This window comes from Gadus morhua, chromosome 1 (genome assembly GCF_902167405.1).
Source record: "Gadus morhua chromosome 1, gadMor3.0, whole genome shotgun sequence".
In the NCBI taxonomy this organism is placed as follows: Eukaryota; Metazoa; Chordata; class Actinopteri; order Gadiformes; family Gadidae; genus Gadus; species Gadus morhua.
The window spans coordinates 20,779,937-20,792,765 of NC_044048.1; the positions used below are offsets into that span (position 1 = coordinate 20,779,937).

Consider the following 12,829-nt stretch of genomic DNA (forward strand, 5'->3'; position numbering starts at 1 on the left):
CCACTCACACACACGTCTGCCCTACCTTCTTGTTACTTCCACTGTGATGACACGCTCCTAGACCTCCGCCGCGTCACATGACCCCTCCCGGGTTTAAAACACGAAGAAGAGCGAAGACGCCTGGCGGACCTCCCGCCGCAGCATCACAACCTGATCACAACAATCAAAATAACCACACAGGAATAAAGATGAATGTACCAACATTTTCATTAAATTATCAATTAAATAATATGATAACAATTTCTCGAAAATGAGGGCGGATATCGGTTTTATTCTTAACGTAAACCCGGATCTAAAGACAGCCACCAGAGGGCGCTGCTGCGTCGTAGTTTTCGGTAGAAGAAGAACCCGAGCGGAAGTAAGGCGGTGTTTGTTGTGGTCGGACCTCGGCTCCACCGTATCACAAAGAAGGTAACGTTTTCTCGCATTAAATGCTTTTATTTCACTTTTTCCGTTCATGTGTAGCCCCTGCTTAGATAGGTAGTCACCTGCCGATGCCGTCATTGACGTTGCGTTTCTCCCCCGGGGGGTGCAGCAGGGTCCGGATGGCCGACGAGGAGGACGACGCGGGCTACGATGAGGAGGCGGAGGACGGCGGCGGCGGGCTGGAGGCGGGGGGCCACGGGAAGAGGAAGAGGCTGTTCTCTAAGGAGCTCCGCTGTATGATGTACGGCTTCGGGGACGACCAGAACCCCTACACGGAGTCCGTGGACATCCTGGAGGACCTGGTGATCGAGTTCGTCACGGAGATGACCCACAAGGCCATGTCCATCGGCCGCCAGGGCCGCGTCCAGGTGGAGGATATCGTGTTCCTGATCCGGAAGGATCCCCGCAAGTTCGCCCGAGTGAAGGATCTGCTGACTATGAACGAGGAGCTGAAGCGGGCCCGCAAGGCCTTCGACGAGGCCAACTATGGCTCCTGAGTTCTGGACCTCGGGCATGCTGTGGTGTTCTGTGGCTGTTTTCGAACATGACTTTTGGTTTGTCTGATGCTTTTTGATTATTTTATGTATTAAATTGATGCCACGTTTTACACATTACTTTATGAAAGGCTATTCATGCTGGTTCCCTTTAGTTGAACAGTTTTGTAACAATCCGTCATTAGGCCTACAATAAAAATAAAAAAAAACACTAGTTTGCGTATGTTGTTACGGTTCTATGGTTGTTGAAATAATCCGCAGATTACCCGCCAATATTTCACATAGGTCCGGTCATATTAACTCACCCAAAGGTGTTTCAGCTGGTTTCTCCAAATACAAATGGTCACTGAATGAAAAGGCATCCGTTCAGGGGTGATCTCACCGTTCACAATTCCAGACATATGTCACTGTTCGGGAGATTTGTACCAAACTGCAGGTCTCCAACTGGCTTAATCTAGTTTGACTAACTCTTTTAAAGACTTGATGTGTTCAAGTGAAGCAACGTAGCTCCATCGACCGCTATCTGATGTTGAGAACCAGGTATCAAACCTTTGGGCCGTAGTCCCGATGGGTTTGGTTCAGGAACCAAGACGTCTGGGAGCCTGCCCTACATCAACCGTAATCTGAAATGGCTCTCCACCTAACCCCACAAGGCCCGTCCTGTAAGCGTCTGTGGATTTAATAGATGGCCATCTATAGAACTATCACCCTGGCCTCTAAGCCTTCTCGCATCAGAAACCTTAAGTTACATAAAAATGCAAAATGTTTTGTATTCTGTGATTATTATTACGATTGCATATTAGCATGGACCAATAAGGCTTCTGTAGAGTCATGACGTCAAAGGTAGTGACCTAAGAAGCACAGCTAGAGGCCTACGGTCCAACTGTTGTTTTTTTTAACCGTTATTTCGATTTCCTACCTTTTGTTTGTATTGTTCGCTTTTGTAAGTAAAAGGTCAAGAGTTAAGCAATGAGCTTAACTCTCAAAATTAAATGTCTTGAATAAGTTTGACCTTTTACTTACAAAAGGTCAAACTTATTCAAGAGACATTTCATTTTGAGAGTTAAGCTCATTGCTTCTATAAGCTTTCCAACTACAGGCTTACCCATGCTACAAACAAAGAGGGTAAACTTGTGTGATTGTGATAATCTTCCTGGAACAGCTTCTGGTCTGATTCTGTGGTACGGTGGCCTGCATGGGCCTTCTCGCAAACACACCCAGGCAAAGAAGGAGAGGTTCCTTCTTCTTCAGCTCAGCACCAACGCCTCAAACACAGACCTCTGTGTGCTGCAACATGGAAGCTCAGGGTCCTGTTAGACGCCACAGGGGAGGGGGTGTATCAACCAGCCTGCAGGGCTCATCTCTGGAGAGACGCCGATAGCTGGGGTCTGATTCCTGTCGGATCGTTGCTAGAATTCTCTCCATATTCTGTCACTCATCGGGCGTATGAGTCTGATAATGGAAATGCACTTGCTGGTGTCCAGATTATTAATGATGTGCAGATGAAGCCTCTATTGTGCTTTTTATTAAGTGAACCCCTAACCTTAAAGTGTAAACTGATCCTCTGCTGAACACATAAGAACATTCAGTTGATCAACTGAGTTGTTTATTACCATGATGCTTGATTAACCAGTACAACAGAAAAATAGTCCCTTACGTGTACACAATAAACACAAGGAATAAAACAGAACATTACTAATCATAAACAGGTGTACACCTATCTATAATAACTGAACGTGTTCTGCTGCTGTTTTTTTCCCCAACGGAACTCAAGGAATCAATACTCAGTTTAAAGTCATTCACAACATGATCAACATCTTTTCCTATAGATATTATGAATATAATATTAAATCAGCTTTAAATCATGTTCCATGTTAGGCTTATCAAAGTATAAACTTTATCAGAGCATTAGTTTTAAACTTAATTTCGGAAAATATATAAATTATTGAAGTATAAACATGTTTTGATTTACCATCTATCAGTATTTAAAATACAATTTTCATTAGAAATATAGTCGTAAAACCTGCTTATTAACCCTATGGAATATCTTAGCAGTCTCTTCCTTCAATTGTTCATCAAGTTAAACCTTTCAGAAGCCCACTAAAAGTTAATAAGAATTTGAAGCATAGTTAATTTCCCCAAGGGGAGGAATAAAGTATCTACTACTTCTACTTGAGTCCATCAACCAATCATAGTGTGTGTGTGTGTGTGTGTGTGTGTGTGTGTGTGTGTGTGTGTGTGTGTGTGTGTGTGTGTGTGTGTGTGTGTGTGTGTGTGTGTGTGTCTACAACCGACACAGAGACACTGAGGCAGCATTACTAGATAACCCAAACCCAGGGAGGAGGTCCTCCTGGGTGAAGGTGGACTGGAAGGTGTGGATGTGTGTCAGTGTGTCTGAGGACCCTCCTCCACCTGGGGACACTCTGTAGAATGTCAGAGTGCCAGCAGGCCGGTCCAGATACACTCCTACTCTACTAGAGCCAGCAGAGGGGAGACGTATGACTGTTTCACTACCGTTGTACCAGGCAGAGTAACAACCATCATAACAATGAAGACTCCAGGACATGTTGTTCCATCCAAGCCTTCTATCAACACCCCCTCCTATCCTTGTGATTCCTCTGTATGTCACTCCTATAACAACAGGTCCTTTCCACTCTACCTCCCAGTAACATCGGCCAGTCAGACCCTCACTACACAACACCTGGGACCAGGAGTCAAATCTCTCTGGGTGATCAGGATAAGACTGCTTCTCTTCAACCAACATCACCTTTCTGTTGTTCTCAGACATAAAGAGTCGTCTGTAGGCTGTATTTTGGTCCAGTGTTAGTTCACAGGCATCTGATGGGAGAACAAGGCATAATTAGCTGCTGAAACATTCTTCATCATCATCACTAGTACTGTTGTCTTGCATACTTCTTCTATTTCCTGTCCTTTTTCACATGCCATCTTTTTTTCTAAATTAAAGTTAAAAGGAAATCCCATGTGTGTGTGAGTGGCTGTCCCAGTCTCAACATTGAAACCTGGAAAACTGTATAAACTACATCTTCTCCCGCAATATTATCCCTGCATATACATTTTAATCATCACAAAATCAGCAGGAGGATATGATTGCCCCTATATTGAATATCTAAGGAATAATCTACATAATTTCCAAGATATTAGGCTTTAAAAAGGTGAACCAGCCGATATCACATACAGGCTGGAAATGAACTGTTGGTACGATAGAACTGGGCCCCGTTTCCCGAAAGCATCGTTAGCCTAAGTGGATCGTGAAGTGCGTCGTACGAGCATTGTACATTTTTCACACCGTTTTCCGAAAGCATCATTGGTAATGAACGTCGTGAACCCCTGGAGTCCTCGTAGCTAACGAGGACTCCAGGGGTACTCGTAGGATGCCAAGAGCATCGTTAGCCTACTATAGTCTCAGTGGCGTCACCAGCGGACATTCCGTGTATTGGATGTGTTTTATTAAAACACATCCAATACCACGGAATGTCCAGCTGGCGCAATTTCGCAAGCAAAAACAGTGGTTACCATCTACGGTTAGGTTTAAACAGCAAAGATAGAGGCATGTTGGAAGTCAACAACAACATAATATATTGCATCAATTTAAAATTCCAAAAATGCATGCGCAGCCGAAATGTACCGATCAAACGCCACGTCACAAGGCATATAATAAAATCTAATGATGACATAGGCTACTGTAGACATGATTCAAGCCGAGACCAGCGGGTGTCAGAGAATGTCTGAAGGCGTTTTTTGTTGCGATTGTTTTCATTAAGCACTGTGGGCAGTTCGGTGAGGCTGTGATGAAGTTCACTATTTATTGGACCGTGTCTAGACAGTAACGAACATCCCTGACCATAGTTAATCGTGTTTGTAGTCTACAAACAGACGTGAACCCATTATTGCATGCAGGTGTCGTGAACCCATTATTGCAGTCTATTCTTTTCGTAGGCTACTCTGCTGTTGGCCTTGATGGGGAGATGTACCAGATGCCCATTTTCCTGCGACATTTCTGCGTCTCCCCCTCCTATGGAGCCCATGTCAGCACCGTGTCAGTAGACAGTTTCAATCCTACGAACGTCGTGAGTGCAGTGAATGCGCGTTCATGTTAAGAGGAGTTTCGGGAAACGCTCCAAAGAAATTGACGATGGATCGCAAGATTCATCGTGAGAATGATCGTACAAGCGTGGATCCATCGTTATCGGGAAACGGGGCCCTGGTAAATACATACTATAAATACACAGACGACAACAACAAAACAGCCGTACTAGACATACATGAACACGGAACACACGTATATATACACACGTACACATTTGAATGAACAGAAGTCACCTCCTGCTATCTGGATTAACTTTCCATCTGCACAGTTAGTGTTTGGTGTGATGAATCAAACTAAACAGACACTTACACTTCTTTAGAGCTGGTTTCAGCCTCCCTACTCCACCGTGCTCCACACTGGGGGGGAAACAAAGTGAGAGCAGTATGTAGAGACATTCGCCTTCAACATCTGCTGTCTAATCACTTTCTACACGAAATAAGTTACGGCTGCATTTTTTAACCACTTCATCTAGCAACGCGTTGAATCCTTGTAGGAGACTTTGTCCCTGAGAGGTGAGCTGTCCTCTCCATACCTGAGAGTGTCCAGTCTCCAGCGTGGATCCTCCAGTCCAGCAGAGAGCAACATAGCTCCTGAGTCTCCTGGGTGATTGTAGCTCAGGTCCAGCACTCTCAGATGGGAGGGGTTGAAGCTCAGAGCTGAGGTCAGAGAGGCACAGCCTTCCTGTGTGACCAGGCAGCCAGACAAGCTACACACACACACACACACACACACACACACACACACACACACACACACACACACACACACACACACACACACACACACACACACACACAGTGTGAAATATTACTTTTCTGGATGTATGATCAATCTGTTGAATGTCCTCTGATATGGAACTTGGGGTGTAAGTGTTTTGCACAAAGTTTGCATATGGAATAAAACTGACCCGAGTGTTTCCAGTGTACAGTGTGGACTCCCCAGTCCAGCAGAGAGCAGCTTCACTCCTGAATCCTGCAGATCATTTGTACTCAGGTCAAGCTCCCTGAGACTAGAGGAATCAGAGCTGAGAAATGAGGCCAGAGCTTCACAGCATCTCTCTGACAGGTGACAGCCATTTAGCCTGCATTCACAATAAGAAAAACATAGTTGTTTTGTAGGGTTAAATATGGTTTTGTATTTTAATATCACTTGTTAGTGTAGTTTCATGTATTTTATGTTATGTATTGTTATGCATAATATTAGTATATCTACAGAGATGTTTTGTATATTTGAGACATTCTAAAGTGTTTCTGTTTAGGTTTTCAGGGGGGTCTTAGGTGTCCAACTAGGGGTCTCAGACCCTCCAAGGACCCCCAGTATTTTACTCAAAATATAATAGTGGGATACTATTATTATATTTTGAGCTCATGTTTATATTCATAATTGAAAAGTTGCAAGGATATGGATGCATTAGAATATCCACCTAAACAACAAGGTGTAACATTTCTAATGATACCAAAGTCATGAATGTGGTCATCACAGGTACTGAGTTATAAGCTGAGTTATATAACTGTCCTCTGATGGGGAACTTGTGGTTTAACTGTTTGACCATTGATTAAAACTGACCTGAGAGTTTCCAGTGTACATTGTGGACTCCCCAGTCCAGCAGAGAGCAGCTTCACTCCTGAATCCTGCAGATCATTGAAGCTCAGGTCCAGCTCTCTCAGACTAGAGGGGCTGGAGCTGAGAACTGAGGCCAGATCTTCACAGCATCTCTCTGACAGAAGACAGTCATTCAGCCTTCACACAAAATAAACAGAACATGTAAGAAACGCTGTGTAAAAATAAAATAAAAAAATACTTTAAAAAAAAAGTAATTGTGCTAAAATCTCAATATAAATGTTTTATTAATTTAACCAAAATATACCAATCAATACATTAAATCTGATGTTTATTCAATGTTGCGTGTAAATGTATGATGCAGAATAGTTTTTGTGCAATGTTTGAAAATCGTTTTGTACACTAATATACATTTTGAATGTAGTATTATGCATCGTATTGTAACACAGGTAAATTAGTACAACCACAGAGATATTTTGTGTATTATTATAAGTTATATTCCAATCTTGTGTATATTGGGAGCAAAAATATCCAAACGAGCAGGAAAACATTTTGTGTGCACGAGAGCAAAGACAGCATTTGTGTGCGCTGGGGCGTCAGTTGCGTGCTGCTTCACTTTACGTGCGTGCTTAATGAATCGTTCATTCTCAAAGGATTTATTGTTGCTCTCGCGATCAGAGAAAGAGAACTACCGAGCGAGAGGGCGGTTCAATTATTTACAGTAAGGATTTGTGTACATGGATAGTAGTGCACTCGTGCAAAGTCATTTTTGATGGCGACTTTTGCAATGTGTAACATTTCTAATTATAACAAAGTCATGAATGTGGTCATAGCAGGTACTGAGTTATAAGCGGAGTTAGATAACCGTCCTCTGATGTGGAACTTGTGGTATAACTGTTTGCACATTGAGTAAATCTGACCTGAGAATTTCCAGTGTACATTGTGGACTCCCCAGTCCAGCAGAGAGCAGCTTCAATCCTGAATCTTGCAGATCATTCGTACTCAGGTCCAGCTCTCTCAGACTAGAGGAGTTGGAGCTGAGAACTGAGGCCAGAGCTTCACAGCATCTCTCTGACAGATGACAGCGATTCAGCCTTAACACAAAACAAACAGAACATGTTAGGAACTGTGATTAAAATAACATACCTCTATATTATGAAAGAATTATGTTTGAATATGTAATTTGAATTGTTTTATTGATTTAACTAATACATACTAGTCAATACATTAGATGCTTAAATGTTAAAGGGGACGTATTATACCACCCGGTGTGAGTGTGATAAGCCTAACAAGCCGTTTTGAAAATCTGCCCCATATGACATCACTAGTGGGCGTGTCCACCTAGATCTATGCACAGATCTAGGTGAACACACCCACATGTGATGTCGGGCAGATTTTCGAAACGGCTTATAAGGCTAATCACCTTCACACCTGGTGGTATAATACGTCCCCTTTATTTTAATATTGGGTCTAAAATATTGATGATTGAAAACATTTTTCTAGTGTTTCAAAATAGTTTGGTATATTAATATTACTGTTTATTGTAGTATTATAAATATTGTGTTGCATGTATTGTACATGCTATAAGTACAACTACAGAGAAGTTTTTTATAATATTTCAAATCGTATATTCTAGTGTCATGTATATTGTTTTGTGTGTCTTGTAATACATGTTATTAGTGAACCTACAGAGATCTTTTTGAGGCTTTGACAACTGGCAGCAGCCTCAGAAGACCCTCCTCTGAAGCAGAGTATTTCTCCAGGTCAAACACATCCAGCTCCTCTTCTGATGACAGTAAGATGAAGACCAGAGCAGACCACTGAGCAGGAGAGAGAGATACCCTTGAGAGGCTTCCTGATGTCAGGTACTGTTGGATCTCCTCCTCTAGAGAACGGTCGTTCAGCTCATTCAGACAGTGGAGCAGATTGATGCTTCTCTCTGGAGAGAGATCTCCATTTATCTTCTCCTTGATGTAACAGACTGTTTTTTGGTTGGTCCGTGAGGTATTTCCTATCTGTCCCAGCAGACCTCGTAGGAGAATCTGATTGGTCTCCAAAGAGAGGCCCAGGAGGAAGCGGAGGAATAAGTCCATTTGTCCATTCTCATTCTGTAAGGCCTTGTCCACTGCACTCTTGTAGAGGAGGAGTTTAGCTTTCCTGGAGGTAGATGGTTCCTCTGAGAGCAGATTGACACCAGTGTCGATGAAGGACAGAAGAACATAAAGGGCAGCCAGAAATTCTTGGATCGTCAGATGGACAAAACAGAACACCTTGTCCTGGTACAGCCCACATTCCTCTTTAAAGATCTGGGTGAACACTCCTGAGTACACTGAGGCTGCTCTGATATTGATGCCACACTGTTCCAGGTCTGCCTCATAGAATATCAAGTAGCCTTTCTCAAGCTGGTTAAAAGCCAATTTTCCAAGAGAAACAATGATCTCCCTGCTCTCTGAACTCCAGTCTAGATCTGTTTCAGCTCTCCCATGATACTTCATATCCGCCTGTATGCAGGGCCGGATTAACACTTTCTGAGGCCCGGGGCTAATTACCCGGGTGAGGCCCTTCATATCATGATGTTCTGACGCATGACCTCACACAAACCCACTGACACATCAGCGTACACAGTAGGCCTACCAATCTATGAGACTATTTAAAGTGAACTGGTAATATGATTTCAATTCAATTAAATTCATTTCAATTCAAGGGTAGCTTTATTATAATTGCAGTAGTGTTGACAAAGCTGACAGAATGAGGATGGGGAAACAAAATGTATCTGAATTGGCCTACTTGAAAATGTAGGAAAAAAGAAAGTATGAAATTGGTGATTTGGTGACTTTGGCAAATCATTACAGAAAAAGTAATAGGCCCTACAATGCATTTGCTATCAAGTACAGCAAGTTAGGCCCAGACAACATAAATGAACAGTTTTTTGAAAGTTACTTAATTTATAGAAATGCATCCTGTTTTTGTAAACTCATCAAAAACTATAAAACAATGTAGGGCCTATTGTAGGCTATTAAAGGTCCCATGACATGAAAATCTCACTTTGTAAGGTTTTCTAACATAAATATGAGTTCCCCTAGCCTGCCTATGGTCCCCCAGTGGCTAAAACTTGCGTTTGGTGTAAAACTAGCACTAGCTGTTCTGCTCGCCTTTGAAAAAACGGAGGCTCAAGCGCGCTGATTTGGAATGTCTGTTCTTCATGACGTCATCAGGAATCTCAGCTCCTCCCCTTACTCTGCCTGGCCCGCCCAGAGACGTTGGCCCGCCAATGAGACTCGACCGTGCGAGCGCCACATGTGTGTGTGTGAATACACACACTGTAACGCAAGTGTTTCTTGTCGGTTCTTTGACGTGTCTTGTGTTTCCACAACGAGACTGTCGTGGGGGTTATCTGAGCCATGGTTGAGAAGGAATTGGGGGAAAGGAACTTTGGTTGGACTCGCTGAAGTACATGAACTGCGACATGCCGCCGGTTGCCGCGAGGCACCATCGCCCGGCAGCGGGCAGCCGGCAGCAGGCAGCCCGCGGTTCAGTCGACTTCAGGTTGATGTGAAAGTGGAAGAACCAGAGACGTCGCAGAACCCGACAAAGTCGTTTGTGATTCATAATATCGTCTGGAGGCGCACACAATATGTTATATGATATAGATATCTATGTATTATATGATATTATTTAGATATAGAGCTCCAGGACTGTAACGCAAGTGTTGTACACTTCCTTGTTATTTGGATAACCGTTCTGCTGTTGGTGTGATGGCGCATAACACGTCGGACTCTCGTCTCTGGTATTTCTACAACGAGACTCGTATTGGGGGTTATCTCAGCCAAGGTTGAGAATGAATTGGGGGGAAGGAACTTTGGCTTTGACTCCCTCAAGAACATGAACCACGACATGGAGGAGAAAGGGATCTTTGCCGGGCAGCGCTCCCTCAGCGGGGCTCAAGCGGGAGACATTCGCCGCCAACAATCCCTTTCTCCTCGATGTCGTGGTTCATGTTCTTGAGGGAGTCAAAGCCAAAGTTCCTTCCCCCCAATTCATTCTCAACCTGCAACGTCTCTGGTTCTTCCACTTTCACACCTTTGGCCCGGCATTTTCGCTCGTTTTTTTTAAAAAAAAATTATGGATTTTTGTCATTTCACCTTCAGCGACCGGAGGCCCCCCTAGCGGCGAGGCCTGGGGCTACAGCCCGGTCAGCCCATTCGTTAGACACGGCCCTGCCTGTATGGACTGAACCCTCAGGAAGTGGATGTACATCTGAGTCACGGTTGTGGGCATCTTTCTTCCTCTCTGGGATGGTTTAAAGAAGTCCTCCAGAACTGTAGCAGTGATCCAACAGAAGACTGGGATGTGACACATGATGTAGAGGCTTCGTGACTTCTTGATGTGGGTCAAGATTGTGCTGGCCAGCTTCTCGTCTTTGAATCTCTTCCTGAAGTACTCCTCCTTCTGTGAGTCGTTGAAGCCTCTCACCTCTGTCACCATGTCAACACACTCAGCAGGGATCTGATGGGCTGCCCCAGGGCGTGTGGTTATCCAGATGCGAGCGGAGGGAAGCAGGTTGCCCCTGATGAGGTTTGTCAGCAGCACGTCCACCGTAGTCGGCTTAGTGGCATCAGTCCAGATCTGGTTGTTCTGGAAGTCCAGAGGAAATCGGCACTCATCCAGACCATCCAAGATGAAGACAACTTGGAACCGGTCGAATATGCAGATTTCTGCTTCTTTGGTTTCAATAAAGAAGAGATGAAGAAGTTCCACCAAGCTTAACTCTTTTCCTTTTAGTAAATTCAGCTCTCTGAAAGTCATGAGAAATGGAAAGTGTATGTCGTGGTTGGCTTTGCCTTCCGCCCAGTCCAGAGTGAACTTGTGTGTTAAGACGGTTTTTCCAATGCCGGCCACTCCAGTTGTCATTATTGTCCTGATTCGTTGAACTGGCCCAGGTAAGGGTTTAAAGATGTCTTCACATTTGATTGATGTTTCCTCCTTGGCTGGTTTCCTGGAAGCTGTTTCAATCAGTCTGACCTCATGTTCCTTGTTGACCTCTCCACTGCCTCTCGCTGTGATTAAGAGCTCTGTGTAGAAGTCATTCAGACCTGTTGGCTGTCCAGCTTTAGGGATTCCCTCAAACTCACAACTGAACTTATCCTTCAGATGAAACTTGATTCTATGTTGGCACTGAACAGCAACAGTTCCTAAACGACAAAACAACAGAAGACATCAGTTAGTGGATGGTGTCTTAATTGGAAATTTAAAAAGTAAAAAAATTGTGTAAAATGATCAACTTCAAGACATTTTGTGGTTTTGTTACTTGTGTTCAGATAGGATGGTCGTGACAAGGACTGCAGGTTACAGATTCAAAATGTTCAGGACTATTTTGTTATTTCCACAGAAATATGATTGGTCTAACGATAATAATAACATAATGATTGTGAATCAGTGGAAAGATTACCCAACAAAAACCCTACAAATCCGGGACAACCATTTAACCTGACGCCTCCACAATAACCCTACATATATGGATCAAACCATTTAACCTGAAACCCTCACAATAATCCTACATATCTCAATCAAATCATTTCAATCTTAAAACAGTATATTCTGTTTTAAGATAAGTTTCTTCCTGCTCTGTTTGAAAAATAAGTGTCTCTTACCGCTCAACAGTGTGTCAATCAGTTCCTCCTGGTTCATCTCCATCAGGCAGAGCTTTGTGATGTCTACCACTCCCTCTATGGCGCGTCTCTTCTGCTCTTCGTTATTACCATCAACCTCCTGCTCCTCCTCCCTCTGGCTCTCTGAGCATTGTGGGTAATCTGGGAGGAGAACCTTCCAGAGCTTCTTCAGCTCCTTGTCTAGAAAAGCGTGTGCGTTCTCCTCAGTCCTCTGGAACAGAGCAAACATCAAGGAGAACTTTACTCTGGACTAGCTGAGGACATCAGAAGCATCTGTCCTAGATTCACATCCTGCTGGTCTAAAGAGGGAAGCCTTGAGACTATTAGCACCACAATATATGCTTTTAATGGTCCTGTAGAGCTAGAGTCAGATGTCTTGGTGGACATGTACACACCTTGATGAACTCTGTTTGATGCTGCTGTACAGACTGTGCACTGGTAACCTTTGACCTCTCCTGGGGTTGTCTGTGGAGAACACACACACACACACACACACACACACGGGAGCTATCTATCCTGACTTGACACAGATGGGTCCAGGTGACTCTTCTCTCTCCTGCTGGACTCTTCTA

General features: G+C 43.7%; 3 protein-coding genes across 3 annotated transcripts in view; 1 reads left to right on the plus strand and 2 right to left on the minus strand.

The window, feature by feature from the left end:
- The window catches only part of slc35h1 (solute carrier family 35 member H1), a 7,074-nt gene extending 6,990 nt beyond the window's left edge, over window positions 1-84 (minus strand). The window contains exon 1 of the mRNA XM_030366866.1: window positions 1-84. This exon is cut by the window's left edge and continues 141 nt beyond it. The gene's annotated coding sequence lies outside the window, so the exon portion shown is untranslated.
- A 171-nt stretch (window positions 85-255) lies between these two features.
- On the plus strand, window positions 256-1,134 carry taf13 (TATA-box binding protein associated factor 13). Its single transcript, XM_030367297.1, has 2 exons — window positions 256-411; window positions 536-1,134. Exon 2 carries the CDS (start codon window positions 546-548, stop codon window positions 921-923), a length of 378 nt encoding a protein of 125 aa, XP_030223157.1. The 5' UTR covers window positions 256-411; window positions 536-545; the 3' UTR covers window positions 924-1,134.
- A 2,070-nt stretch (window positions 1,135-3,204) lies between these two features.
- LOC115551597 (NLR family CARD domain-containing protein 3-like) lies at window positions 3,205-12,589 on the minus strand. The gene is made up of 9 exons (XM_030367366.1): window positions 12,240-12,589; window positions 10,825-11,780; window positions 8,278-9,077; window positions 7,509-7,682; window positions 6,595-6,768; window positions 5,936-6,109; window positions 5,561-5,734; window positions 5,338-5,384; window positions 3,205-3,758 (listed from the first exon to the last, which is right to left on the minus strand). The coding sequence occupies exons 1-9, from the start codon at window positions 12,484-12,486 to the stop codon at window positions 3,205-3,207; spliced, it is 3,300 nt and encodes a 1,099-aa protein (XP_030223226.1). The 5' UTR covers window positions 12,487-12,589.
- Between the last annotated feature and the right edge of the window lie 240 nt (window positions 12,590-12,829).